This window comes from Protomyctophum bolini (assembly GCF_963924005.1).
Source record: "Protomyctophum bolini genome assembly, chromosome: 15".
Taxonomy (NCBI): Eukaryota; Metazoa; Chordata; class Actinopteri; order Myctophiformes; family Myctophidae; genus Protomyctophum; species Protomyctophum bolini.
Window position 1 is genome coordinate 11,726,783 of NC_137876.1, and position 26,187 is coordinate 11,752,969.

The 26,187-nt window shown below is 43.2% G+C and overlaps 1 protein-coding gene across 1 annotated transcript in view; it reads left to right on the forward strand.

Moving 5' to 3' along the window:
* Window positions 1–495: 495 nt before the first annotated feature.
* Window positions 496–26,187, forward strand: part of mnat1 (MNAT1 component of CDK activating kinase) — a 57,785-nt gene continuing 32,093 nt past the window's right edge. The window contains exons 1-6 of the mRNA XM_080784553.1: window positions 496–665; window positions 9,513–9,665; window positions 10,120–10,193; window positions 11,786–11,889; window positions 13,433–13,573; window positions 18,430–18,561. Of these exons, the coding sequence (XP_080640679.1) occupies window positions 577–665; window positions 9,513–9,665; window positions 10,120–10,193; window positions 11,786–11,889; window positions 13,433–13,573; window positions 18,430–18,561 (693 nt within the window). The 5' untranslated portion in view covers window positions 496–576. The remainder of the gene's footprint in view (window positions 666–9,512; window positions 9,666–10,119; window positions 10,194–11,785; window positions 11,890–13,432; window positions 13,574–18,429; window positions 18,562–26,187) is intronic.

Here is a 26,187-nt window from a genome sequence, read left to right on the forward strand (position 1 = left end):
CACACACACACACACACACACACACACACACACACACACACACACACACACACACACACACACACACATACATTCATGGATATTTTATTAATTAATTACCGTAATTATGAATGTAGGCTATTAATAATTCATAATTATGCACAATCTTCGTTGAATTATATAAAACAAACATAGACACGCACAAAGACAAAAGAAGGGAACCAGCCATAACTTATGCTCAAGATCAACTCAGAATATTATTGGTTTGAACTAGAATTTAGGAATGGATACAAATGAGCCTATAAACGCAACATGATGGAAAAAGTAATTGGAATGGAGAGAACAAACAAACAAACAAACAAAAAACAACATCATTTAATTTACTGTGGACCTGCCACCGGGACCTCCACATTTGATCACATTTTGAGCGTTGCTGCATTAGCGGAACCAATTAACTAGGAACAATTCTCATCAGCAGCGTTTTCCTTCGGACCTTATTCAGTGTAACGCAGTAGCTTATCGCTTGCTTGGAAACTGTCAATAAGAACCTGACTGTTGTTGATGTTTTTGTGCAGCTTTTTATTTATATGACCAAGGATGGATGACCAAGGATGTCCAAGATGCAAAACAACCAAGTACAGGAATCCGTCCCTGAAACTAATGGTGAACGTCTGCGGGCACACGCTGTAAGTACACAACACACATTATGACAACTCAGGAAGTCTAAAGACGTTTTCCACTTATCTTCTTGCGTCTGCCGAGTGCCGACTGGGTTGATATTCAGGTCATAAGCCAACTAGTTATACATTATATTATATATATATATATATATATATATATATATTAATATCGTTCCTAGTCTACGACTAGAAACTACATTTGTTTCGGTGAACTGTTTGTGCGTCACACGGGAATTCACACAGCACAGAAAACAACCTGTCCTGAACCCTGATTCGTTTGCATCACACTGTTTGTGGGAAGAGCATGTGAAACTATGCTAAGCAGCACTGAGCAGCTAAAATGAGCATTTCAAGCCAAGGATCCCCAGGTTGATATGCATTAGACCAGTTGTTTTCAACCTCTTTCATTTAGCCACGGACCACACCATTTGATGAGATTTAGCCTCTCAGACCCAAAATCTAGAGAATATTTTGTTGTCGTTGCTGTACTGATGTTGTTACCATAGAAAGGTCCGTTTGGTTTCATTTTTTGTTATTGTTGGATTAGATTTAGTCCACAATTCCATGCTGTGTTGATGTTGGTACTATAGGAGGGAGCATTTGGTTTCATTTTACAAGGGTCCATTTGGTTCCCTAACTATCCATCTTTTAGCTGGGGACCACTTAGAACTCCCTCAAGGACCACTGGTTGAAAACCACTGCATTAGGACATGGACCCTTATTTTATACGATATTTATTTTTATTTTTTCAAATGATCTCTGGGACTCCACTACTGTCCCCATGTGTTACTTTAACCCGGCCTGAGGGTGTACAAAGGCTATAACGTCTATTAGTCATTTGTACAAATGGACCTTATTTGTAAAGAGTTACAGCTGGTTCCTAATTCTTAGTCATTGAACCGGGGACCCCTGGAACCTTATTTATAGGTAGCCCTGAAACATGACTGTCATGAGCGTCATTATGAACCGTGGCTATTTTATAAGTAGTCATCAAATCATGGCCCACTAGCACTTTGATATTAGACAGTTCTTATAAAAATGAATTGATATACAGTACAGTGAATGAATACACCGAAACCTTTTATGTGCTACTTATCCTTACATCGACAGGATTTAATTTGTAGGCCCCTATTTAATGATTTTGGCTTAAGAAATTAAACCATATTACATACTACATAGTTGGTATTTTCACCACCTCTACTAGATTATCATGGGTAACAGGTCATCTCGCCCCTTTTCCAACTCGCCCCAGATTTTTTCCGCCGACCTCACGCCGACAGCTCGGTGCGGCGGTCCTTGTATTCTTTATTTTGTTTTACTGAGAATAAGGTTAGAAATAAGTTTAGGGTTGTAGGCATAGTTTTACTGGGGTTAAGTTTAGGAATAGGGTTAGGTTTAGGCATCATTTTACTGAGGTTGAGGTTAGGAATAAGGTTATGTTTAACCGTTTAAGCATAATTTACTTAGATTACTTTAGGAATACCAGGCCACGCTGATCCGCCTGGGGCGAGTTGGTAAAGGGGCGAGCAGTCTCGTATTCTTAGCATGTTATCTATCCCAATAAAACAAGTTGTGTTTACGCCAGTGGTTCTCAAAGTGATGTCTGGGAACCCCCAGGGGTCCCTGAGGGTTTCCAGCTACATTTGTGAATACATTTTAACCCCTTTATCCATGTTTTATATGTTGGCTATTCAAAATTGCATATTCAAGCTCACTTTGTTTTGTCTTTTCTTTTTTCTTTTTTGTAATTATTATTTACATAAATCTTCTCTTCTGGGGGTCCCTGGCAGTTGGCACAGAACATTATTCAGAACGTAGGTCCGTGGCCAAATACACATACATTTTCGGGGTCCTTGGCATGAAAACGTTTGTGGCATCATATTGCATTTGCCACAGTTTAACATTGGAAACACAAAAATAGCCAATTGAACATGTGGATCTGTTATTTTTGACGCATGACAGCAGTGTACGATGAAGAATGGATCGGGCTATAGAGGGGGGGGACGGTTCCGTGATGGGAGCATACGGAATGTTTGACCCTGTCCATTTATTGACTGTATCATCAGGAAGTGGCTCTGCTTTGTCATCAGGTCAGCATGCTCATAACTCACTGTCTCTGTCGTGATGTGGGGGCACATGCGGAGAAAATTAAAATGATTTTGCAATGAAGCAATTTAGAGAGATGCCCTACTAGAGGAGGTCACCTTGGTGTTGATTCTTCTCAGAGCCCGTCTGTGAATAAATCTGTGGATCTTTTTTTTTGGCAACTGCTGCCCTCAGATTCTATATTGCAACCTTCTCACTGACATCTTTTTAGCTTTTAGCTCTTTGTATGCAGCAAGTGAGGCTGTTTGAACATTTTATGGATATGTTTATATTATGCTCTAAGTTCATTTCCCATTTGGTGCAATCAATAGCACTATGCGAGTAATTGTTTTCCATGTGTCTCCCATCCTTCCCGTTTCTGAGCTTTGTTGCTGTTTGATGTTATTAGCCACTTTGTATTTGTTAAAACCACTATTAGGCCTTCTGAGCACTGACCCAGTGTCTTGCTGACAGCTGATGACACTTAACTGAGTAGCCATTCTAGTCTGGGGCTGAGTAGGCTCCCCTGCCCGGGCAATGCAATGCAATATGGGACAGCTCCACCTCCGGTCTGGAACTCTGGATCTAAATTTAAACCTCACCACAGCACATTTTGTCACCATCCCTGTCACCGGGGATGTTTGCTTTCCGTTATTTATTACACACGCACAATGACGCAGGACTCCTGTCCTTTGGCATTTGACACAGGCCTCAGCGAGCACAATTCTGAATTGACAGTAGGCTGCTTAGCACAGGCTTGCAAGGAGGAGTTTGATATATACGAGTTGATTGACTACGTATAAATTATTAAGTTGAAGCAAATCTTCCAATTTGTCATAACAGCTGGGCCATATTTTCCAGTGATGAAACAGTTGCATGACTGCCAGACTTTTTTTTATTCAACAACATACAGTAGATGGTCATGGTGTAGCCTAGCTCCACCTTGCATATAGCTTACTCTGCATTACAATTAACAACATGTTATTGTAAAGTATGCATGTAAGTATGAGATTCAAGGAATGAACTTGCATTGACAACCCACTATAATAATAATTAGTTACCATTAACCACTCAACCCCTATTTGATACTTTGTGGTACAGCTGAGCCATGTTGCACAGTGAAATAGTCCATTTACAAGCTAGCTCACAATGCCTTGCGTGCACATGTAGATCTATCTTCACTATTTTTGAAGATGTTTTTTTTCACATGGGCGGATGCAAAGACGAATGGGAGTATCATTTTGGAGCAGCTACATGCGTCTTTGCATCATCATGTCGCTGGCTTCCATTGATGGTAGACTGCGTCGTTACATCTGCCCGCGTGAACGTAACATAATTAATTGCCCAAAATAGGAATTCCAGGTTGAAAGTGGTTAATTAATTAAAGCATGGTGACGCTTACTGCACAAAGTAAAAGGGAACTAAGGACTTGCAGTGTAGCCGGGTGCCTGTGTTTCGTCCGACTAGTCATTGGTCCGAAAAATGACAACCCACCTCAAACCCTAACCATAACCGCAAGCACCGGGAGCAGGCGCGGAGGCATGTCGAACCAATGCTCCATTGGACCATAGTATGTCTCCCAGTGTAGCCTACATTACTATGCAGATTGTAAAGTTTGTCAGTTTTCCTGGCTGTGCTGTTGCTAAAGCTAAATGGGTCACATGGCAGCAGGACACAGTCACTGCAGCAGGTTAGCAGTTGACACAAAGGCCGTTCCTGTTTCTCGGTGCTCAGGTGTGACTGTAGGAGAGCAGCGAAGAAGGCAAAGGGCTTTATGGGAGAAACAGGTGAATCCAGACCCAATATGCGCTATTGTTCCTGCTTTCTCTTGCATGGGGAGAAGCAGGCAAAGCTGAAGGCAATGTCATGGAAAGGGGAGGGGGTTGGAGGGCGGAGGGGTTCTTTGCTGAGCCAGGCCCCTGTTTACCCTTCCTCTGCTCTGCCACCCCCTTCCCTGACCTGCTGACAGCTGCAGATGGGAGAGATATGAGCTAGGAGCTCTGGGCAGGACAGGTGAGGGAGAGGGGGAGCGGGATAGCGAAGGAGGGGTCAGGAGGGCTCATTTCATTCACCACCCTACTGCAGAGACAGCAGCAGCATCAGCCTTGGCAGAGATAGCAAGTTTAGAAGAGCTTAGTTAGGAAGACACTGTCCCTGTTATATGTAAGACATTCACCTCCCCCATTCAGAGAGCAGAAGGCACACTTAAGAAGAAAGGTGGCAAGTTCACTCTCAGAGTCTCCTCCTTCCCAGTCCATTTTTGTAGTTCACCTCCATGCTCTAGAATTACACAGGATTTCCCCCCATGGAGTGTTCTGTTGTGTGGTCCATTTATGGGCCAGGGGGCAAGCTACGCCCCTATCCTAGCCCTGCGTTGATGAATGAGGAGCTTTGTGGGCCTGTGGAAACAAGCTGAATCCCCCCATACACCTCCATATGGTCAGGCCTATACATCTCCTGTAGCCTGGGGCCAGAGTGAACATCTGCCCCTTCCAGGATGCACTTGAGCAGGCACTCGCCTCGCTCCCAGGAACCAACTGGACAGCGCATATGTTTTGTCTCGGATTCAGTTTTCAGTGTTATGTCGTCAAATCAAGGCACAGCCTAAACGTAATGCTTACTGTGTGTGACTGTTTGTGTATGTGTGTGTGTGTGTGTGTGTGTGTGTGTGTGTTGTGTCGCTGTAGATGTTTGTGTTCATAGTCTTTGGCAGGTTGTACTTGTTTGACCCATATCTGAGACCCTAAGCATAAACAGCCAAAGTCCACGACTCTGCAGTTTCTCCCAGATCTGCTTTTCTTCTTTTCTTGAAACCTGCTGATTCAGTGAAAGTCTTCCTTGATGTCCCTTTCATTATATAGTTCTAATAGGCTTCCATCCATCCCATGAGGGCAATTGACTTCATAACATTGTCTCAGGTCCAGGCCTTGACATTGGAAAGAAAATGAGTCAACCATTCCTGCCAAATGACACAGTACTGAGAAGAAGAAGAAAAACAAAACCCTGCAACATTTTTATAATGTCATATAAAAAAGGATACTGTCAGTATGCAAAACCAGATTGTGACATTTGGAAACCAGATGTTGTTCTGTCTTGCGAAGGTGGTCAAGGGCAGGAATCCCACTAAAGGTGAATTCCTGTGGAATAAAGCTCCACAGAGACTTAATTAAAAGAGTGGACTGTGTAAACGTTTATCCAGACCCACCTCCCCTCCAGTGTGCCTACTTAGGGGGAGATTTAAGTCTGTTCCCATTGTCTTCAGCGCTCACTCCACATTCGAGTGTGACTGATGGGTAAACGCTTACACAGTAAAATCCTCAGTATTTGCGGGTCTATTGGTTCCATTTGTACACTCTTCTGAGTTAAATTAACACCATACCTGTTTAAAGGTAATTGATAGGGGTGGGCTGACTGGGCTCTGCTTGATTCTATGCCAGATGTTGAGTGGAATATACCTCGTTATTTGAACCATCTCTGTTCTTCCTGTTCTGAGCCCGTTTGGTCACTGATGATGATGGAAGCTCCTTGCTCTCCTGTGATTCATATTTGCCTATTTTCAAGGAGCAAGTAGGTTCTCTGAAAAAGTCTTTGATTTCCATGCAATGCTGCTGAGCATTTTTATCATGGCATAGCCTATTTTTCCATTACGTACTGTACCTGAAGTACTTATTTTTTATTCATTGCTGCCAGGGCTTCCAGTGCCTCTGAAAATATACTCTAAACTAGAACTGCACTCTGTCGAGTGCATACTTGCTTGTTGCACACTAGTAGGCCATAAATGGCCAACTAGTGCGCAAGCAGAGCGCGCAAGTACTTTCGACCGCTACAAACTGTCAACCAATTACATATACATATACTATGTATATGTAATATGTATATGTAATTTGTCCGTCCTAGCCAACCCGCCACTTTTTATGCGTATGCACCGTCCCAACAAATTGTGCCTGATACGGCAGTGGTGCCAGATTACATACATGTATACACGGGAGCATTACCTTTAATCCTCCCAACACTAAAACATATCGTCATTATGTCACCATCGAAAACCAATTACACTGGCATTGGGTCCTTTAATCCACATATTTCTTACGTCATCATTGAGAGCTAGTCATACAGATAGTAGATACTGTAATTTGTAAGTTGATTAGCGGTATACTGTGGTTACTTTGCGCCAAAAACCGTCCCAGCCAACCCGCCACTTTTTATGCGTATGCAAATAAAACAGCAAATTGTGCCTGATTTGCTGGGACCAGATTACATACATGACCATATTTCTTACGTCATCATTGAGAGCTAGTCATACATATGTATATGTAATTTGTAAGTTGATTAGCGGTATACTGTGGTTACTTTGCACCAAAAACCGTCCCAGCCAACCCGCCACTTTTGATGCGTATGCAAATAAAACAGCAAATTGTGCCTTATTTGCTGGGACCAGGTTACATACATGTATACACAGGAACATTACCTTTAATCCTCCCAACACTGTCTAAAACATATCGTCATTACGTCACAATCGAAGACCAATTACCCTCTGGCATTGGGTCCTTTAATCCACATATTTCTTACGTCATCATTGAGAGCTAGTTATACATATACACACCATGTACTCTGGTCCCAGCAAATCAGGCACAATTTGCTATTTTATTTTACAAATTACATATATATGTATGACTAGCTCCAATGATGACTTAAGACATATGGTCATGAATGTAATCTGGTCCCAGCAAATCAGGCACAATTTGCTGTTTTATTTGCATACGCATCAAAAGTGGCGGGTTGGCTGGGGCGGTGCATACGGACCGGACGGTGCATTACTTGCGCGCTCTGCTTGCGCAAGTAACTAGAGGTTCTCAAAGTGGGGTTTGGGGACCCACAGGGGTCTTTGTGGGGTTTCTAGCCAGATTAGGAACTGTTCAACCACTTAAGACCTATTTAAAAAATGGCAAACATAGCCGATCTACAAGCTCACGACACGTTGTGAGCTTGTGGGTTTGCTATGTTTTGCCTATTACATGCCCCAAAATTGGGATGGCTCATTGAAACTAAAAGTGGTTTATTTCAATATAATTTTTCCAGATGGTAGTCCCAATGAGAGAGCTTTTAATATGATATGACTACATTTGTGCAAGACTAAGTACTTCCTTTGCCTAATGGCAGCATGCAAAATAAATAAATGAAATAAAAATAAAGAATGTTTTGTTTTGCAAGATTAAACCTGGACACCCCCCCCCCCCCCCACACACACACACACACACCGTCTTCTAGACAGCTAGCCTCCTACAGAGACACGCTGTAGAAACGATACGTTGGCCTACATAGCACCGTTTTATGATGATAGATTACGTGAGGAATTATTGAAATTGATTTTAGTATGCGACGTGGCAGAATCACTGTATGAGTCCTTGTGAAATGAGAGGAAACATAGTTTTTCCAGTGCTCACAGACACTCCTCGGCAGGGTTTGCCAGAGTCATTTCCTCTTGTCTCTGAGTGTGGGAGTTTGCCTAATCGTCATTCCATTCATAATTCAAACGCACTTTTGCCGTTTTGAGGAGATATTTATGGCCCATTATCACCTACTGGGCTCGATGATAACTCAGTCTCACAGACATGTAAAACACAGGCTGTTCTCGCTGTGAGGGGAAAACGTTATTTCGGCATGTTCCTTCTTAACAGGTAATTTGCTGGTTCTCAACATGGGGTCTGGGGACCCCCTGCGGTACTTTTGGGAGTGGCAGGGGGTCCCCAGCTAAATTATGGATAGTTCGGAACCAAGGACCCTTACGGATCGATAACTCTGACTGTACATTTGTACAGTCTGTCAAGAGTTAAATTAAAATTGAATTGAATTGCAGCTTGAAAAAAAGTGAGGGGCACTCTTAGAATCAAACATCATCTAATTCCGGCCAATTACAAATTGCGTCCTCACCTTCGTCATCAATGTTTGTGAAAAAATTGTCCATTCATTGTCAATGGCATTTAATGTTTGTGTTGGGACAAAAATTGGGTTACATACACCAAAAGCTGGACATAGGTCGCCCCTCAGAAATCACACGTGTGAAGTGACGGGTGCTCTTATCATCATACATCACATTCCGTGCTCAGCCAATCAAATAATTTCCGTGGTACACACACACACACAGACACAAAGCTGGGCATAGGAGGGGCTAGAACCCCTCAAAAATAGTATAAAATTGCCTAACTCATCTAAAACTCTTGGGGGTCCTTGCAATTTATTATTTATTTTAAGGTTGAGAATTGTTGTAAACTCTTAAGTACTGGACCCTCGTCTGGTTTGACAGACGGGTAGTGTGTGCAGGCTGGGTGGTGTGTGATAATCCGGTTGAAGGATTCCTTCGGTACGGCGACTGCGGCGGCGGGCCCAGGAGAACAATAACGCAACACGAGACAGTATCACGCTAAAGGTTCACGAAGTGTATTACACAAACGGGAACATATTTAGTGCTGGATCATAATGACGTGACAACAAGATATCAGACCTGAGACATAATAACGTGCCTACTGCAGCAAGGCTGACCTTGCTGTCACCGAGATGTCTCTCGTAGCCTAACTATAAAGTATGCTACAGTTCAGGCAGTACACAATACATATCAAGTACACTGTGTCTCACGTTCAAGTACACAGACATGGGCGATCATGATTATAACAATCACTTCAGGGCCCTGTAGAAAGAGAGGGCTTTTTATACTGTAAAGCCATGACTTACTAGTGATGTGACTCAAGTTATTCTCATACCCCCCCCCAGATGTGAGAACTGCGTGGACATGCTGTTCGTTCGTGGCTCAGGTAACTGTGTGCAGTGTGACACGCCCCTGAGGAAGAGCAACTTCCGTGTGCAGCTCTTCGAAGATCCTGCCGTAGACAAGGAGGTCGAGATCCGCAAGAAGGTGCTCAGAGCGTGAGTATCGGAGTGTGTGTGTGTGTGTGTGTGTGTGTGTGTGGAGGGGGGAGGGGGGGTTAGGAGGGGTGTGACTCTGTGTGTTTATGTGTGCTCACACATGTCTCCTCCCACTTCTTAAGCAGTCTTTGTCTCTGTCATTACGGTGTTTGTTTTGTAGACAATGAATCTCCATGGGGAGGTGGGGGGTGAGGGGGTTGAAATGTGAACGCTCTTTATTTTTTTGTATTTCTTTTCCTCGGCCCCTCCCCGCCAGCCAGCGCCCTCCAGCCCTCTTCATTTGTTATTTAATAGGTTCATAATGGGCATCTAATAGTATGTGTACTGTATCTCTTACAACATGTTAAGATGGTATAACTACAGTATAAGGGAATATTTTGGGGTCCGATCCCGATTTTTGTCCGATATTCTGTCAAAAAGTGAATCATAGAGTGTGATGTGCTTCCTTTCACAGATATAACAAGAGAGAACGCGACTTCTCCACCTTGAGAGAATACAATGACTACCTGGAGCAAGTGGAGGACATAGGTGAGGCTCTGAGGCCAGGGCAGGAGAGGGGTGGATGCTTACTCCCAGTATATTGATTTCTTCCATGGCCCTGGATGCACAGGCGGGAAGGTTTCTCCCAGTCCTCGGTGCCAGCCAGGGTCACAAATCAAAAAGACCTGCCAACACTTGCACACACACATTTCTTTTCAAAATCTTTTTTTTGTAACAGAAGTATTAAACAGACATATAAAATATGAAAATTGCACACACATCTATAAGGTCCCTACACACTGTCCGTCCGTCAGTCTGTCTGTGAACAGCTAATCTCTGGCACCATTGATCGACATGAAATTGCTACTTCTTATGCCAGAGCCAAATGTTTTACATGTTTTACATAGCGCCACCAGGAGGCCAACATTATGCAGACTACATATTTTGTCCTTTCATCGCGCAAATCTGTACACAGTAATATCGTCATGTAATCAATGGTCGGATCTGTCCGACCTTTCATATTCCATCCTGATTGGCAAAAAAGTTGGCCAAAGTTTGCAGCAGTAATAGTCCGTAGTAGTCTGTTTTGAACAAAATGCCTCAAATCATGAACGCATCATGCGATTGCCGTGAAAGTTTGCATGCATATTCCCACTAGGCCATGTAAGAAATGCCATCCCACATTTTCCAAATCAGCCTCATGGTGGCGCTTTAAAGACGTGACGCGTTGTGAGCCCATGGTGGATGAGCATAGCCTGGCCATAGCCAGCCCTGAATCACTAGCCACGCCCATTAAGAAAATATGTTCTGGCCATTCAGGTCTGGTGACTCTGCCTACGGCGGCGTTAGTGTCGTTCGAAAATCCGATCACAGCAGCTGATTGGCCATCAGCCCCGTCACTCGACAGCGTCAGACAACAAACATGGCTGCCCCCACTGAGGTGACTTGCGACTGTATCAATCTGGCTGTTAAATCGGCGTATGATAAATAGTTTCTTTACAGAAACAGAAAAGGTTTTTATAAACATCCAACATATTTTACCGCTTTTGTTTACATGCTAGTAGCGCTCGTTGGCTGTGGTTTGTTTGGTTAGCAAACGGGTTAGCCATATCCTCATGATTGACAACAACGTCCTCTGCTTTCCTACTATTCTGATTGGTTGGTATGAACCAATCACCGAAGACTGCCCCTTTGACAACGCCCATCCCATAAACTGCTGCCGTGGAGACGGCTTTCAGTCTGAATAATGAAGTGAAACGAAATGAAAATTCAGACTGAGTGTCAGGCTAGGATGAGCTCTCATGCTCGCCGCTTCTGTGAAACGTGTCTGGTGGAATCCGCAAAGCATTGTCTAGATTCTAGAGAGGTGCATCTGCCTCGTCAAGGCCAAAACTCGACGCTACTGCGCCAGGTGGAATCTGAAGTTTTCACAAATCTCAGTGGGCCCAGATCCACCCCATGTTTGATAGAGTATACATTTGGCATTTCTCTCACTCATTGCCGCAGGTTTGCATCTTCACAATGGGTTGGTGTAACCTAGGACTAGGCATAGAATTTTCAGAAATCATATTCTGTGTAGTGTTCAAGGTTGAGATCCTGTGCCAAGCAGTATGTTTGTGTGTGTTTGTTTGTTTGTGCAGTGTATAATTTGACCAACAATGTGGATGTGGAGAGCACCAAACAGCTAATGGAACAGTACCAGCGCGAGAATAAAGAGCTCATTCAGAAGAACAAGGCTAAGTTGGTACGTGTTCATTTACCCTCATGTATTTTTAAGATTTTCTTTAAGCGTTTATAAAATTGAGACTGGACCGTGTAGAACTGTAGATTTAGCAAGGGCAGAGAGGGAAAGAACATGGGTCTCCAGACAGAATCAAACTGGAGACGTTGCCGCATCAATGCATCAAGCCGTGCCACGCTCGGGAATCATTTGTAGTTGATCTAACCCCCCAAACCAACCAAAATCCCAAATTAAACCAATCAGAGTGCTGGCTCCCATTACATTTAAAAAGCAGGTGTGCCAGCTCCATGCCCGTTGCTATTTAAATGATGGCTTCAGCATTGGGAGGAATACCGAACACATTTCTGCTGAGGGAAAGTGCAGTTGACCATTTGCATGAGCAGCATCAATAATGTGCTATAATGATGTCAGGAGAAATAATAGCTCTGTGTCCACCGAAACATCATATGGGGAATTACGCCTTCCTCCTGTAGGTCCCAAGTTCTCCCAACCTTAATGAACTGTGGGCTGTGTCCGGTGTCCTCAGAAAAACAGCATTTTAGCACTTACACTTATAATAAATAAATAATACCCAATTATCATTATTTAGGAGGAAATGGGACCGTGGCACTTTCTCTTTAACCTTTTAGACTTGGAACCCCATTACGTAACTATACCTTTCAAGCCGGGAACTCCTTTTGGGGTTCTTGTTGCTATGTACTACTATGTACAGTAGTATAGTATAGCATTCATATAGCATATCATTTTGTTTTAGATTTTTGAATAAAAATTGTTGAAGTGTTTCAGAAAACTTTGGTCAGAGGAAGACATGTTTGTTTACAGTATATAGTTTTTGAGAGCTTGGACCTCATTGTTACGCAATATTCCTGTGGTTTTCTCCATACTGTATGTTGATATACAAATATTCCTTCTTCTCAAACGCTAACTAGTCAGTCAATGATAAAACATTTTGATAGTCCTTCCCACACGGTCCTGTTTGGTATGGTAAATCCCACATTCTAACCGTTGCCAAAAATCAATGAGAACTGGACCTGTGAATGGGAAAGCCCAGTAAAGTGTCACAAGGTCCGGTAACTGTTGCAATTGAAAAGACCCTGTGCAGGTTGTGAACGAAGCCGTGCAAATCACAACGCGGTGTCCAGTGAGGATGTACTAAACAGGCTGATTTCCTTAGTGTGGTGAAGGTTTGCACTGCCTCATTTGACCAAATTTAAATTGTGCCGAGTACCAACAAAAGTGCTACACTAGAACACTGTTTAATTAAGAGATTCAGCTAATGCATTTTCTTTGTATGCATACATTTTCACCTACAACCCAACTTTGAGGGGTTCACCTTTACTTCACCAGGCGTTTAAAGCTTTCATGGCCAAAGGTGATCCTGTTTCATGATGTTACTCACAAAGTGGCACGTTGGTGTTATGTTTGAGGACAGACAGATTTATACTTAGTTGTGTGCTGTGCTGGCCTACTAGTACGCGCAAATAGGCACTCGACAGAGTGCAGTTCTAGTTGGTACTGTAATGTCTTCTCTCCTCTCCCTCATCAGACGCGAGAGCAGGAGGAGTTGGAGGAGTTACTGTTGCAGGAGCAGCAGGGCAATGAGCAGAGACGCCTGAACCTACTGCAGGATGAACAGAGGCAGCTGCAGGCCAAGAGGAAGAATAAGCAGGCTCTACTGGACGATCTGGTGAGACAAACTAATCCGCTGTTCATTAACACATTTACTGTGTCCCGGCAGCATCACAGATGACCATGTTCACATGGTGGCCATTTTGGTCTAATTTACTGTACATCACCAAAAAAAATCCTATTACGTAACTGATCACGACATCACTTTGGAGCAAGACCAAGTGATGATACAGAATCATCACACACACACACACACACACACACACACACACACACACACACACAGCCACACACAGCTCCTGGGCCCACGACTGGGAGATCATTAAGAGCTTATTAGGAGTCATTGCACTTCAGGGTACATTGTTGTCACTCTGCCTCCTGGCTCCATTGTGTTGAGCTGCAGGCTTTGGAAGTGATTGTCCCTGCGGAGCGACCTGCTGTAGGACCATCACAGATAGCAGGCTAAGCTGTGTGTTTGTTTGTTTAAGGCACAGGGCCTGTTGACTGTAGGCAGATGAGATCAGCTCTTACCCCCTGGGGGCAGGTGGGGGGTTCTCTCGTGAGCTTTGACATCTGTAGAGCTGTGTGGGTAGAGAGAGCTCACTGTTCTCACAGGCAGACACTTAAGCCTGATTTATACTTTGTTGTGCTTGTAGATCTGCTATTTTCACCGCGCGACACCGGCACGCAACAAAGCAGGTCATATTCATGCACACACAGGTGGCAGTGCTTTGTTGTTGTTTCCCAAAACGGTGATTAGCAATTGAATAAAAAATACCTTCAGTTAATCCAGCACTGGAAACCCCTGAGGTCACTAAATACATTGAGTTGTTTACATTCAACAAGTAAAAAACAAACTCAGTTCAATGTATTTGAACTTGAAGGACTTGAACATATTACCATAATACTTTTTGTATTCTTATGGAGTACACATTCTGTGTATTCTGTAGAACCACATAATACTGTAGGTCAAGGTTGAGTTGATTTATTTAAAAAAAGAGCCTTGGCTCAAATGTCGTCAATAAAGTATAACGTTTGGAGCAGATGAGTGTGTGGGTTCTTTTCTTTTCTCTTTTTTTTAATGCTACTTTTGAACCCAGCAACTCTACCAAGTGATGTGCGTATTCTATTAGTTTTAGTATGAGTTGATTTATAAAACACATTTAAAAACAAGACGTAGTAAAACATAGTCATCCATTGACCACGTGTGAGCATATATCCTATATGTGTGCATGTCTTACAGGGAACGATGATCGTATGCCCTCAGAAAAGAACACACCACTGAGTTACTGGGGGGAAAAAAACAAATAAAAAGTGATAAACTGTTCCAAAGTCTTGGGGCAGTATTAAAGCACAATCTCCCTAGATAAGTCATAGGATCTATGAAGTCTGGAGGTGGAACTGTGGGATGTCAGAAACATATTGTGGTTCCAATCCACATTGCGCTTGAAAATCAAATAATAAAACCTTCAACTGGATTCTGCATTTGACAGACAGACATTGACCAGAGTCAAGTATAGGAGAGATACAGTATGGTCCCTCTTACTAATAACTTCCATCCATCCTTCCTCTTCGATGTCTCCCTTTTGACTGATACCTGTCTATTTAAACTCTAGATGGGCCTGTCCAAAAGTTATTTGTGCAGCCGGTCGAAAACTAGAGTTCTCAACAGGCCCGAAAATTATGGCCCGGCCCTACCTGGAACCTCATCAAACCCTGTACACGCAAGACACTGCCCCCGCTGCTACCCTTAGATCCCCATATGGAGCTGACCTGTTCTGACATCCCATGATTATGTTGATCTGACCTCATCAAACCCTGTACACAAGACATGCTCCTTATATGGCCAGTACAGAATTCATTCCATATATTGATCCATTATGCCAAAGAGCCAGCGCTCGCCCAGCAGTCTGCTGTCACCCAGGCGGATGTATGCCCTTAGGCGTCTTACTGGTAATGTATAATTACATTTACTATGAAATCCTGCATCTTGCGTCCGTCACACCTCCATATATGGTCATGCCTTGTGTCATCAGGGATCTCCATTAGAGGGCAGCACGGGTCCATGCGGAAGCACCCGAGAGCCGAACCGAGAACCGAGCCGGTTTGGGCCCAAAATATTGACTTGTCCCTCGGGCAGGGTATAGGATCCATTCCAAATTGCTGTGGGTCTCGGTCGGATCGTCTGAAATGCACTATAGCCTATGCAAGTTTGCAACCCTCCTCCTCCGCTGCGCTGTCTCGAGAGGCGGCGGGGTGCACGTCGCTCATAGAGAGCAGACTCATGTCATGTTAAAGCATATAATATTGCAGAGAACACACTATGGGTCCGGATCTATAATATCGGATCGGATCAGCGCCGTTTTGGTCGGACCGGTTCCAAACAGTCAAATCCTTCTCGGCTCCGTTTCGGACCGGATCCAAAACATTCGGGGTGGTTCGGGGTGGTTCGGGTCCGGCCAATCAGAATGTTTCTTGGATCCGTGGCGGTTCGGTTCAGATATCACCGGTCCCGTTTCGGACCGAGTCCAATTTTATGGACCCGTTCTGCCCTCTAATCTCCATATGGGCATATATGTAGTCTCCATCCTCCACAGAGCCGACCAGTGCCTTGGAAAATGCATCACCAGACCTAGCGTTGTCGCGATTCTGCAACTTCTCCGTAACCTCCTTGAGCGTCTCAGAAGGGGGTTCGTGGTTGGTGCAGTACTGAAACCATCAAAGCATGCACTCAACATATAATGGTTATGTGACCATGGCATGTGCATAATATAAAATCTTAAAAGTTTGATCTGATAGTGATAAAAATAATGGGGGGGGGGGTTCAATTAATTGATTATTAATCGGCAGAGCTGTCGATTATTCGATTTGGCTGATGGTCACTTTCTGGCATCCCTACCATATATGGGAATGTCAATATATGGCCATATTGTGACAGTCTCGTAAAACCAGTGTGGTTGCCGCAACGTGAGTCAGACTTGCACATTAATCAAGTTTGCACAACACATGGATCTCCATATGTGGAGCTGACTATCATCACTTGGATCTCCATATATGAAGATCCCGACACTGACCTCATCAAACCCTGGATAGCCATACATACTAAATCTGCATACTGTATTGTATATGGAGCCGGCCAGCAACTCTACATCTGACCTCACTGACACCAGATTTATAGAGAGATTAGACTAATTAGCGCGAGGTAATAATGGAACATTTCACCTCCTTTTAGGGGGAAATGGAAGGCGGGCTTTCCAGAGTAAAATCTGCCTCATATGCTGGGCATTCTAGTGGCTTTATTTTGAAACATTCCAGGGCATAAAATGTGTTAACATAGGCTAAAGCTTACCTTAGAGTTAGACGAATTCAGACGGGGCAAAATCTGTCGTCTTTCGTTTATAATCTTCCACTAAGTACTGGGTTTGGTCTATATTGTCTGATTGAAATTAGTTTGTGTTCATTTACGTTCTAAAAGAGTAACTTTGAGAGCTGTTTCAGTGTACAATGTAAGTCAATAAGAAGCATATTTTTAATTATCAATTGAGCAATTGTTTTTCTTGTCCACCTTTAGTGTTTAGAGTTACATCATGGCATGGTAACTATACAACTCAAATCACAAAAAGTGGTCTTGCCCTTTAACCCACCCTCTCCCTCAAGAGGCCTTGCTGTCCTGCTTTGCCTGGTTAAAAAAAAAAAAAAAGTTGTGAGCTTGTAGATCTGCTATTTTTGCCAAATTTTCAACCCAGAATAGGGATTATTGGTGGGGGGAGCATATACAGAGAAATTTAAATATAACCTGAAGTTACCCAGCTTAACAAACTATTTAATAATTGAATTAGGATTCAAAGAAAAATACTGTAGATCAATTTCCATTAAACAACATTTCCATTATACAACAGGTCGTTTCGAGGAAGCAATCTGATTGGTTGAAACAGCCTTCTAGCCGTAGATCAAACGAGCACCACTCCACCCCTAATCAAAACAGAATTCAGCTGCTCTGTTTTTCCAGAGCGCAGCAAAAAATGTGTTTTTTTTTTCAGCAATCTTCTTAGTTTTAAGGGTAACTGTTGTATAATTGCAATATTACACTTGAGGGTGTGGTTTAACGTGATTATTGCCACTTCAGTGATGCTTGCAGAACTCTACTACGTCTCGTTCCTGACCACATCACCGTCGTGGCAATAATCACGTTAAACCACACCCTCTCGTGTAATATTGCTTAATTAGATGTCATTCAGTTTGTTTTGCTATGCTAAGTCATGGCTCCATGCGTGCGTCCCATCAAAGACGTCCTGTTTCTAGTATGAATGTCAAGCCTGTGTTTGTGTTTCTTCACCTCTACACTTGGCAACTGTCCAGCAGAGAAATTGAAATGTCCAACCTTGTCTTTTAATGAAAGTGAAGACAATGTAATGACCTTGAAACACTACCCCCCCCCCCCCACACACACACACACACACACACACACACACACTGCCAGTCGGCCAGACCATGTTAACATGACTTGCATCAATAATATGGTGCCTCAGTGAATCCCATTCTGACAGATATTGTTTTGGACAGAGTTCAATCAAGTGGCTTGTGTTCTCAAATCAAATTGGACTACAGTCATATATGCAAATGAAGCTCAATATAGACATGCTGCACATATTCAATAAAATTCGGTTAATGTCGTTGCTAATCTAATCTAATAAATTGTGCAACTCCCGCATCAATGTACTCAAAAATAGAAGAAATTGAAAAACATATTCAGATAAATAATTGAAACTTAATATTGCTTATAATGTTAAAGCAAGATGGCACACAGAATAGATGTAGCAGCTTTAACTTCATCAACACAATGATGTAGCAGCTTTAACTTCATCAACGCAACGCAGTGCATTGTAACGTGTGATACAACTTATGTTTCCCCAGGAGCGCTCGCAGCTTCCTGCTACCCTCTTATTGGCCCAACACAAGGACCGTGCTGCCCAGCTGGAGTCTGAGATTGAGAAGCAGCAGAAGACAGTCAAGCCTGCCACTCTGTTCTCTACTGGCATCCTTATGGTGAGTACAACAGTACCAGGCATCTGGCCACGGTATAGCTGTTTAAAAGCTTCTGTATAGTTTCCATTCAGTCTTCATTCATGAATATGAGCTCAAACTCAAAAGTTAGATTTCTGCCCAATCGCCAGACTGGACTTAAATCATGTGTAAGCATTGTGAATACTTGACACAAGCGCTTGCTTTACCCATTTGCAGCACATGGCTAGCATGCTTAGTTAACCTATGTATGTTAGCAGGTTGGCTGACTTCTGGGCCTGTGCACATTTTAAGTGAATTACACCTTTTAAGGGACATACTGTAGGGCCTACTGAATGCATTTTATTTTCACATGTGAAGAAAATGTTTAACCCATTTTGGGCGGGAACCCCTTTTGGTGTTAGCATTATGTTATGCTTTAGCTATTGAAAAATAGCAGATCTACAAGCTCATAGCGCGCCACCGAGTGGCGCGCTACGAGCTTGTAGGTCTGCTATTTTTTTTTAATCGAAGAACTGCTGACATAGAAACATAGCTTTTTCAGAAAACTGTCAGGATGTAGAAGACATGTGTCCCTCACACCGTAAAGTGGGAAGAGCTAAGACACGTGCCTCCTGCACCCTCACCTAGAGACCAAACCAGTAGGTGAGACACGTCTGACACGGACAGTCTCCTCTCGTGTGTGGAAGGGCAACGCCGGACAATGTTTGGACCTGGTTCTCTGGACACTGTCCAGAGTTCATATATGAAAATGGCTTTAATGTCGGCTGCTTGTTGACGTTAGGCCGATGCTAATGCATCTGAGCTTCAAAGGGAGGACGTTCCTTAGTGTCTATTTAGTGCTCCTTTTGTACAGGCCCTCATCCTTCTCAGTCATGTCATCACATTCCTCCAGGCAGCCATCGGGGCTCACAGAGGCTGTATGAGGGCTGAAGGTTCTGCCAGGTCCCTGTGTCTGCTTTGTGCTCATGGTGTCTGTTTTTCATTCGTTTATTTTCATTTTAGTGTGATGAGATAGTCTCGTGTCATCACCCCCCCTACCCCTGAAAACGCACTCATTTTTGTACATGCATGCGCGCACGCACAAAACAACCCTCATGGGGCGTAGCTGCCTTCCCACGGTGAAGTGTTGCGTCGGAGAGATCTCTGCTATAGTGCTTACTTCGGTTTGACTTGGAGCCACAAACTCAAGGTTTTGACACACTTACTGTAAATTGGCCTACTGTACTTAAGTGAAGCTTTCACTCTCACCATTGTCACTGAACCATCCAGCTAATTTGATTTCAGATACGAGATATTGAAGTGATATAAACATTCTCTTGATGTAATCTTTTATCGATGTTAACTATTTTTTATTACAAGATTTCTGCCTGACAGAAACAATTATTACATGACCGCACTCGACTGCAAAGTGCTACAGAGGGTGGTGCGCACGGCGCCATACAGCGCTGTCCAAGATGAACCCCAGACACACAGACAGACCCTCTCCTAAGACAGACTTATTTTGTTACCATCTACTGCTACCAGGTAGCACGTAGCATATTTGACTATATATTGTGAAATGAAGGGGATTGGCCCATGCTTGCCGAAGTGAAATTTTCCCCGAAATTCAACTTTAAGGCAAGGCACAGGACACCAAGTTGCTTCGCAACCGAAAGATCCACCCCTTCACTTGCACAGAATGGTAGTGAAAGGGACACAAATATTAAATTAGAGCATGTGTGACTGTATTCTTCTTACTCCTCCAAAGTTAAAAAGAGACAGTGAGACCATCCATTTTACCGAAAGTGGAAAAGAATCAAGTCCAGATACTCTCGATCCAATGGAGGATATTTATTTCTTCTTCTCTGCCCTTGATATGCAGCGTGAAGTTAAACTTGCTGATGGAGAGAGAATCAGTATGATGGTGTTGCTCTTGGCTACAACTAGGCCTCGTTTTTCCTCACCCCCACCACCCCCCCATCCTTTTTCTCTTCATCTTCCCAGCTCTAGCTGCTCATGGTGGGGTATTGCTCTCACCATGTGTGTGTCTGTCTGCCGGGCTTCGCAGCGAGACTCGGGTCGGTGGGGAACGTGCGGTTTTGGATTTCCCTCCACCTCTGCCGGTTCCATGAGACTAACTGTTGTTTGACTTGGTGGGGATTCAGCCCAGAGTGGTGGATTCCTGCAGAACCCTGGAATTCATTTATTTATCTGTTAGTTTGTGGTCTTCTGTTCCAAGTAGGGCTTCAGTTTTTCATCAGCAGAAATTAAAGGGAGAGAAGGGGAAAAAAAAGAAAAAACACATTCTTAAAAGTCTGGGCTGAGTTTCCATGAGATGTGTTTGTTCAGGGGTTAAGCTGATTTTGTTCTTCAGTGGCCATCGTAGTGTCAATGTACTGCTGTCTTCTGAAGGACAAGTGCAAAAGCGAAACGGAGGGAATATGATGAAGATTAATGTTTGGAAGTGTGACTGATTTATGACCTCTCGGCCTTTCATTTCGACGTGCTGCTGGTTATGTAAGCTCACCAGTTGCAGAAATACCCCCCCCCCCACACACACACACGTCCCCTTTAACGGCTCCAAGGTGAGCCGTCACAGGGGAAAAGAAATGTGTGTGTGAGTGTGTGTTGTTTTTTTAACCATCCACTCCGTGGAGAGTGAGGATGCTGGCTGCCCATCGCACCTCCAGCTTGGGTCTTTAAGTAAAATAGGATCTAATGGACGGTGCACGTAGCTGTGCCATGGTGTTTACGGGCCCTGCAGCAGACATCGTAGCCTCAGCAGTGATTGGCTTATACGGGCATTATGGGGTGATCCCCTAACATCTCCTCTGTGTTGTAGAAATGGTGGTATATGTATGTTGGACTTGTTAAGGTGACTCCACACCAAGCAAACTTGTTCAGACTAGTCAAAGACTACTTCAACTTTAACTGTCAGATTGCAACATTTCTTAATCGGCACAAAACCAGTCGCTCGACGAAACATTATCTTTCCTCATGCAAATTGCAAAAAGAAGCCTGCAGCGCAGTTTGCAGTGTTGCCAGTTCTGCTTATGATAACTTGACTTTGGGCTAGTTATTCTGTAACATAGCTTAATATTCATAGTTGCCCGTTGCTTTAGTTTTGGTTTATTTCTGAAGTGTAGTTACTTATTTGGGCTTGCTTTTATGTGGGTTTTTTTAAATTGCAGATGTAATAGGGCTTTTTTGGCTTGTTTTCATAGACCTGGTCACTTGATTCACTCACAGAATCTGGCAAGCTAGCTTGTCACCAAACTGGAGACTCTGCAATGCATCCCGCACACGCAACAAAACAAAACACAACATTTTTTCCGCTAGCTTTGCTTTGGAGTTTATCAATTGGTATATGAATTGGGAGTTGACATTGAGAATAATTATGGTATCTAGTTCACACTGCATGAGTAGTCGGCACTGAAAGTCTGCAAAATCTTGAACGAATCTGTGCAATGTGTAGTTGGCTTTAGTCAGCAGCATGCAGAGGCCCTCATATTTTGAGATACCCCTCCCCGAGTTAGAACAAAACACAACCATGTTTTTTCTTATGTTTAGGGTCTCCCATTAATTACATGGATTGTTTTGAACTTTTATTTTGGGGCAAAAGTTTTTAAATTGACAATCTCTGAACAAAGCCAAGCCAGTCTGAATAGGGCAAATGTGACAAAGAAAAGCCTATAACTTGACAATGCGATCTCTATCTTCATTAAATTGGCTGAAGTATGAACCAGGTGTTTACGCTACATCACCAAAGAGTTAGAATTTAATTTACCTAAATAAATACCAAATAATATTCCTTTAAACATATCTTTAGTTTAGGTGTAAATTGTACTCCGTTCACACCACCCTCTGCAGCCATAGGTTATATACTGTATAAACTAGAGAACAGCCGCCACTATTCATTTAAATGGAAGTTGTCTGGCGTTTCAAGGACCTGGAAGAAGTGCTAACGAGCGCACCGTGTTAAACCCCAGCTGCATGGGGTTTACTCCTGCTAAATGCCCGGGCAAAAAACCGCCCGCCTGCAGTTTCAGCTTTGGCCAGTAGAATTTGGTGGCTTTAACGTTGGCCAGCCGCTCTTGGGGGCTTGTCTGTAGTTCATTGCAGTCGAGGGCGGTCATGTAATTGTTTCTGTAAGGGCAGAAACCTTGTATCTCCATCTTTAAACGTCTTATGTTTTTTTTTCATACATTGATGCCCTACAGTGTAACACAAAATAAATGTGAAAATAGATCAGCTTTAATAATAATAAAAAAGGAACATTCTTTGGGTTTCCATCTGACAGCAATGCAAAACGGTTACTTTTAGGTCAGCTCCTTTTTCCCAAAAAGATTTATTTATTACAATTATATAAAATATCTTTTCAATAATATTTGTATAGATTTTTATATTTAATGACAAAACAAACACAGACAGCTCAGCTCACACGTTGCAATACAAAGTATACAGATACTGAACATGCATACACATACTTACATAGAAAAAAAACAGTTTTAAAATGTTTTCAATCCCTTGAACTTGAACTTCATAATACAACCTTCCCGTTTTGGCGTTTTCCCTAAACAGAGAAATAAAAAGATAATCTCTCTTTGTTGTCTGGGAGATTCTTCCGTACATTTCATCCTCAGACAGGATGAGACAGGGACCAGGGTTACATCCACTGCATACTGCTGGATCACACATCTTCTCCATCTCCTGTCTGAGTGTCTTCTCCAGCTGAGCCCTAGTTTTCCTCACAGTCTCTAAGAACTCTACTCTACTCTCTTACACTGACACCAAATATAAAAATCACACCCGTGTGAAGTGAAGGGCGCTCTTATCTAATTTAACATTTGTGGAGTTGGTCACCTGACCAAAAGCGGTTAACAAAACTGGTCGACATGTTCTGTTGCCCCAACACGGGCAGAAACAAGGCCTTTTAACCAGGCTACTTACACACACTACAACTCGCTTACAATTCGCAAACCTGGCAACACTGTTCCGTGTTCTCATAGGCCCTCCAGGCCCGCCCCCACAGCTACTTTTCAGTCTCACAATCGGCCATCTTGCTTTTTACTTCGATGCGCGAGTGGACATTTAATGCAAATACATTAATTATAGCTCCAGCAAGCAAACACAAACACCTCAACTCCATCTCATTGTGAATAAGAATTCCGAGGGGAAAAATAATTTTTGGAACGCCACTTTCACCCAGTATGAAGCTAAATGTGGAAGCCGTGTGTGTCACACCAACACTGGTGACCCAGAGAATCCTGTGCCGATTCTCAGGCATCTGGCCTGAGGCACTGCCTGCGAGTTGGCTCTGCGTGCGCTTTTTCCAACTCTCACTGATTTATCCAGCTCACACGTCAATCACAGTCAGCAGCTCTCAGCCTGCACACACACGCACGTCTGTCTTGCGCACACACACACACATACACACACACACACACACACACACACACACGCACAGAGACACAGAATAGGCATGCAGGCTAAGGCGAGTGGCAATTTAATGCAAATAAATTATTTATAGGTCCAGCAAGCAAATCATGATGGTCTGTAGGTCACAATCACATTCCGATTTGAGGGGTTGTGTTTTGTATGACATTTTGGCCAGTAGTTTTATATCTATCTCAGCTTTTGCCTGATAGCACACATGCTAACAGTGCTGACCACAACGTTAGCAGCATTTGATGACAGCTTGCCATAGCAACGTACAGTGTGCGCAGACCTAACGTGAGCTTCTGGGACAGAAACTTGCGTTTTCATGACAGCAGCAGCTGCTGCACCCTGTGATAGATACTGTGCTAAAGATGCTAAAGCAACACAAAACAACATCCACACGCAAAACAAACCAGGGACCAGGGTTGCCACATATCGTGGATGTGAGAGTGAAACAAGCAACCAGGTCTATAAAAATGTTAATAGGCCAGTTCAAAGTAGGTAAATCAGAAATGGTCCGGAAATTAGTCTTAAAATAATCAATTATAGTGTTGACTGTCACACTTTGTTGTCTAATGTTGTTTCAGAGCAGTGGAACTCAAACATTTCCATGTCAAGGACTACCAATAGATAAACAAGTCCAAAGTAGCTTATAATGATCAGACTTGGCAACACTGTCTCTAGGTTGAACGTTCGACTTTACAAGCTCACACATATGAAATATGTTTTTTTGAATCTTCAAACTGAGACATATTTGATGATAATACTGTTAGCACAGTCATCATACTCCAAGAGCATACAAATGGAACCAAATGGACCCTGATTTTCCCAGAGAGCAAATGGTATCAAATGGGGGTCTGTGGCCTAATGCATTTCAAACTGGGGCTTCTTGCTATTATATTCTCTGCATATCTTATCAACTTGGGGTGAATATTTCACCACAATACTTTACTGAATATTTCACAAGAATATAACACAAGAGTCAAATGTACGGTCAAATGTAATCACAATATAGGCTACAGATGTACATATTTATGACACAGTAAAATGTCGAAAATTAGTGCTATCCCCCCCCCCCACACACACACACACACACGACAGGCAAGGCTGTTGTTTGCATCGTTAGCAGGCAGCAGCTACCTTGCCACTGCTCTCTGTGACTGTAGTTGTTTCACCATGTTTGCGTATTTATGAGAAATAAAAAACACTTTCTGTTATTGCAACGACACTGGGATGAGCCCGGCGAAGCCGGGCGAAATTCTAGTCATCATACAATTGCATACATCATCTCATTCCGGCCAATCACAATTTGGGTCCACACTTTTGTCTTCAGTGTTTGTGTTTACACAAACCCTTCAAAGCTAGTTTCTCGGTTTTATAATAGAGAAGTCAATGGCTACGTCATAGACTGACCACATGAAGCTAGGCTGTTATTAGACCCTTTAAAGCTGGGTTTCTCAAGTTATGGGGTTCATGGATGCAGTAACATGGGTCTATTTTCGCATAGAGGCTGCACCACAAAGCCGAATGCACCACGGCAGATTCAAACCCACAACCTCTGCGGTGTATGTTTATTTGTCATATCTGTTTCGATTTATATGTTCCAATGTTCAATCCCCAAAACACAATTAAATCGTTAAAAAGCAATTATTTGTATGACAGTTAATCATAACTGAAATGACATGATCGTGACTGCCCTAAATGCGAAAGGTATGAATTGGCCTTCAGTTTGCTGATGATTGTTGTAATATTGTCTGTCTCCTGAAATGCTTGAGGCTTGGCCTCTCCTGAGGGAAAGTAATCTAGGTCCAGGTGTGATGTGAAGAGAGGTGGGATGGGCCTGGTCTTGCCTCAGGAATGGTCTGGAATCACTCGGAATAATCCTTCACTTTGTAGGCACTCTGTGGAACAAAGGCACATGCACAAATGTGTGTGTGTGTGTGTGTGTGTGTGTGTGTGTACACACACACACACACACCCCCACACACACACACACACACCCCCACACACACACACACACACACACACACACACACACACACACACGCACACACACACTTTGCCCAGCCTGGTGCAAACATCCTTTGAAGACCAAAGTGTCTTTTTGAAATAGACGTCCGCTGAAATCAAAAGATGGCGTGTCTATGTGGGAGGGAGGCAGAGAATCACTACTGAAACAAGCTGCCTGTTGTTGTCTGAAACACACAGGATTGAACCTGAGTGCCAAGC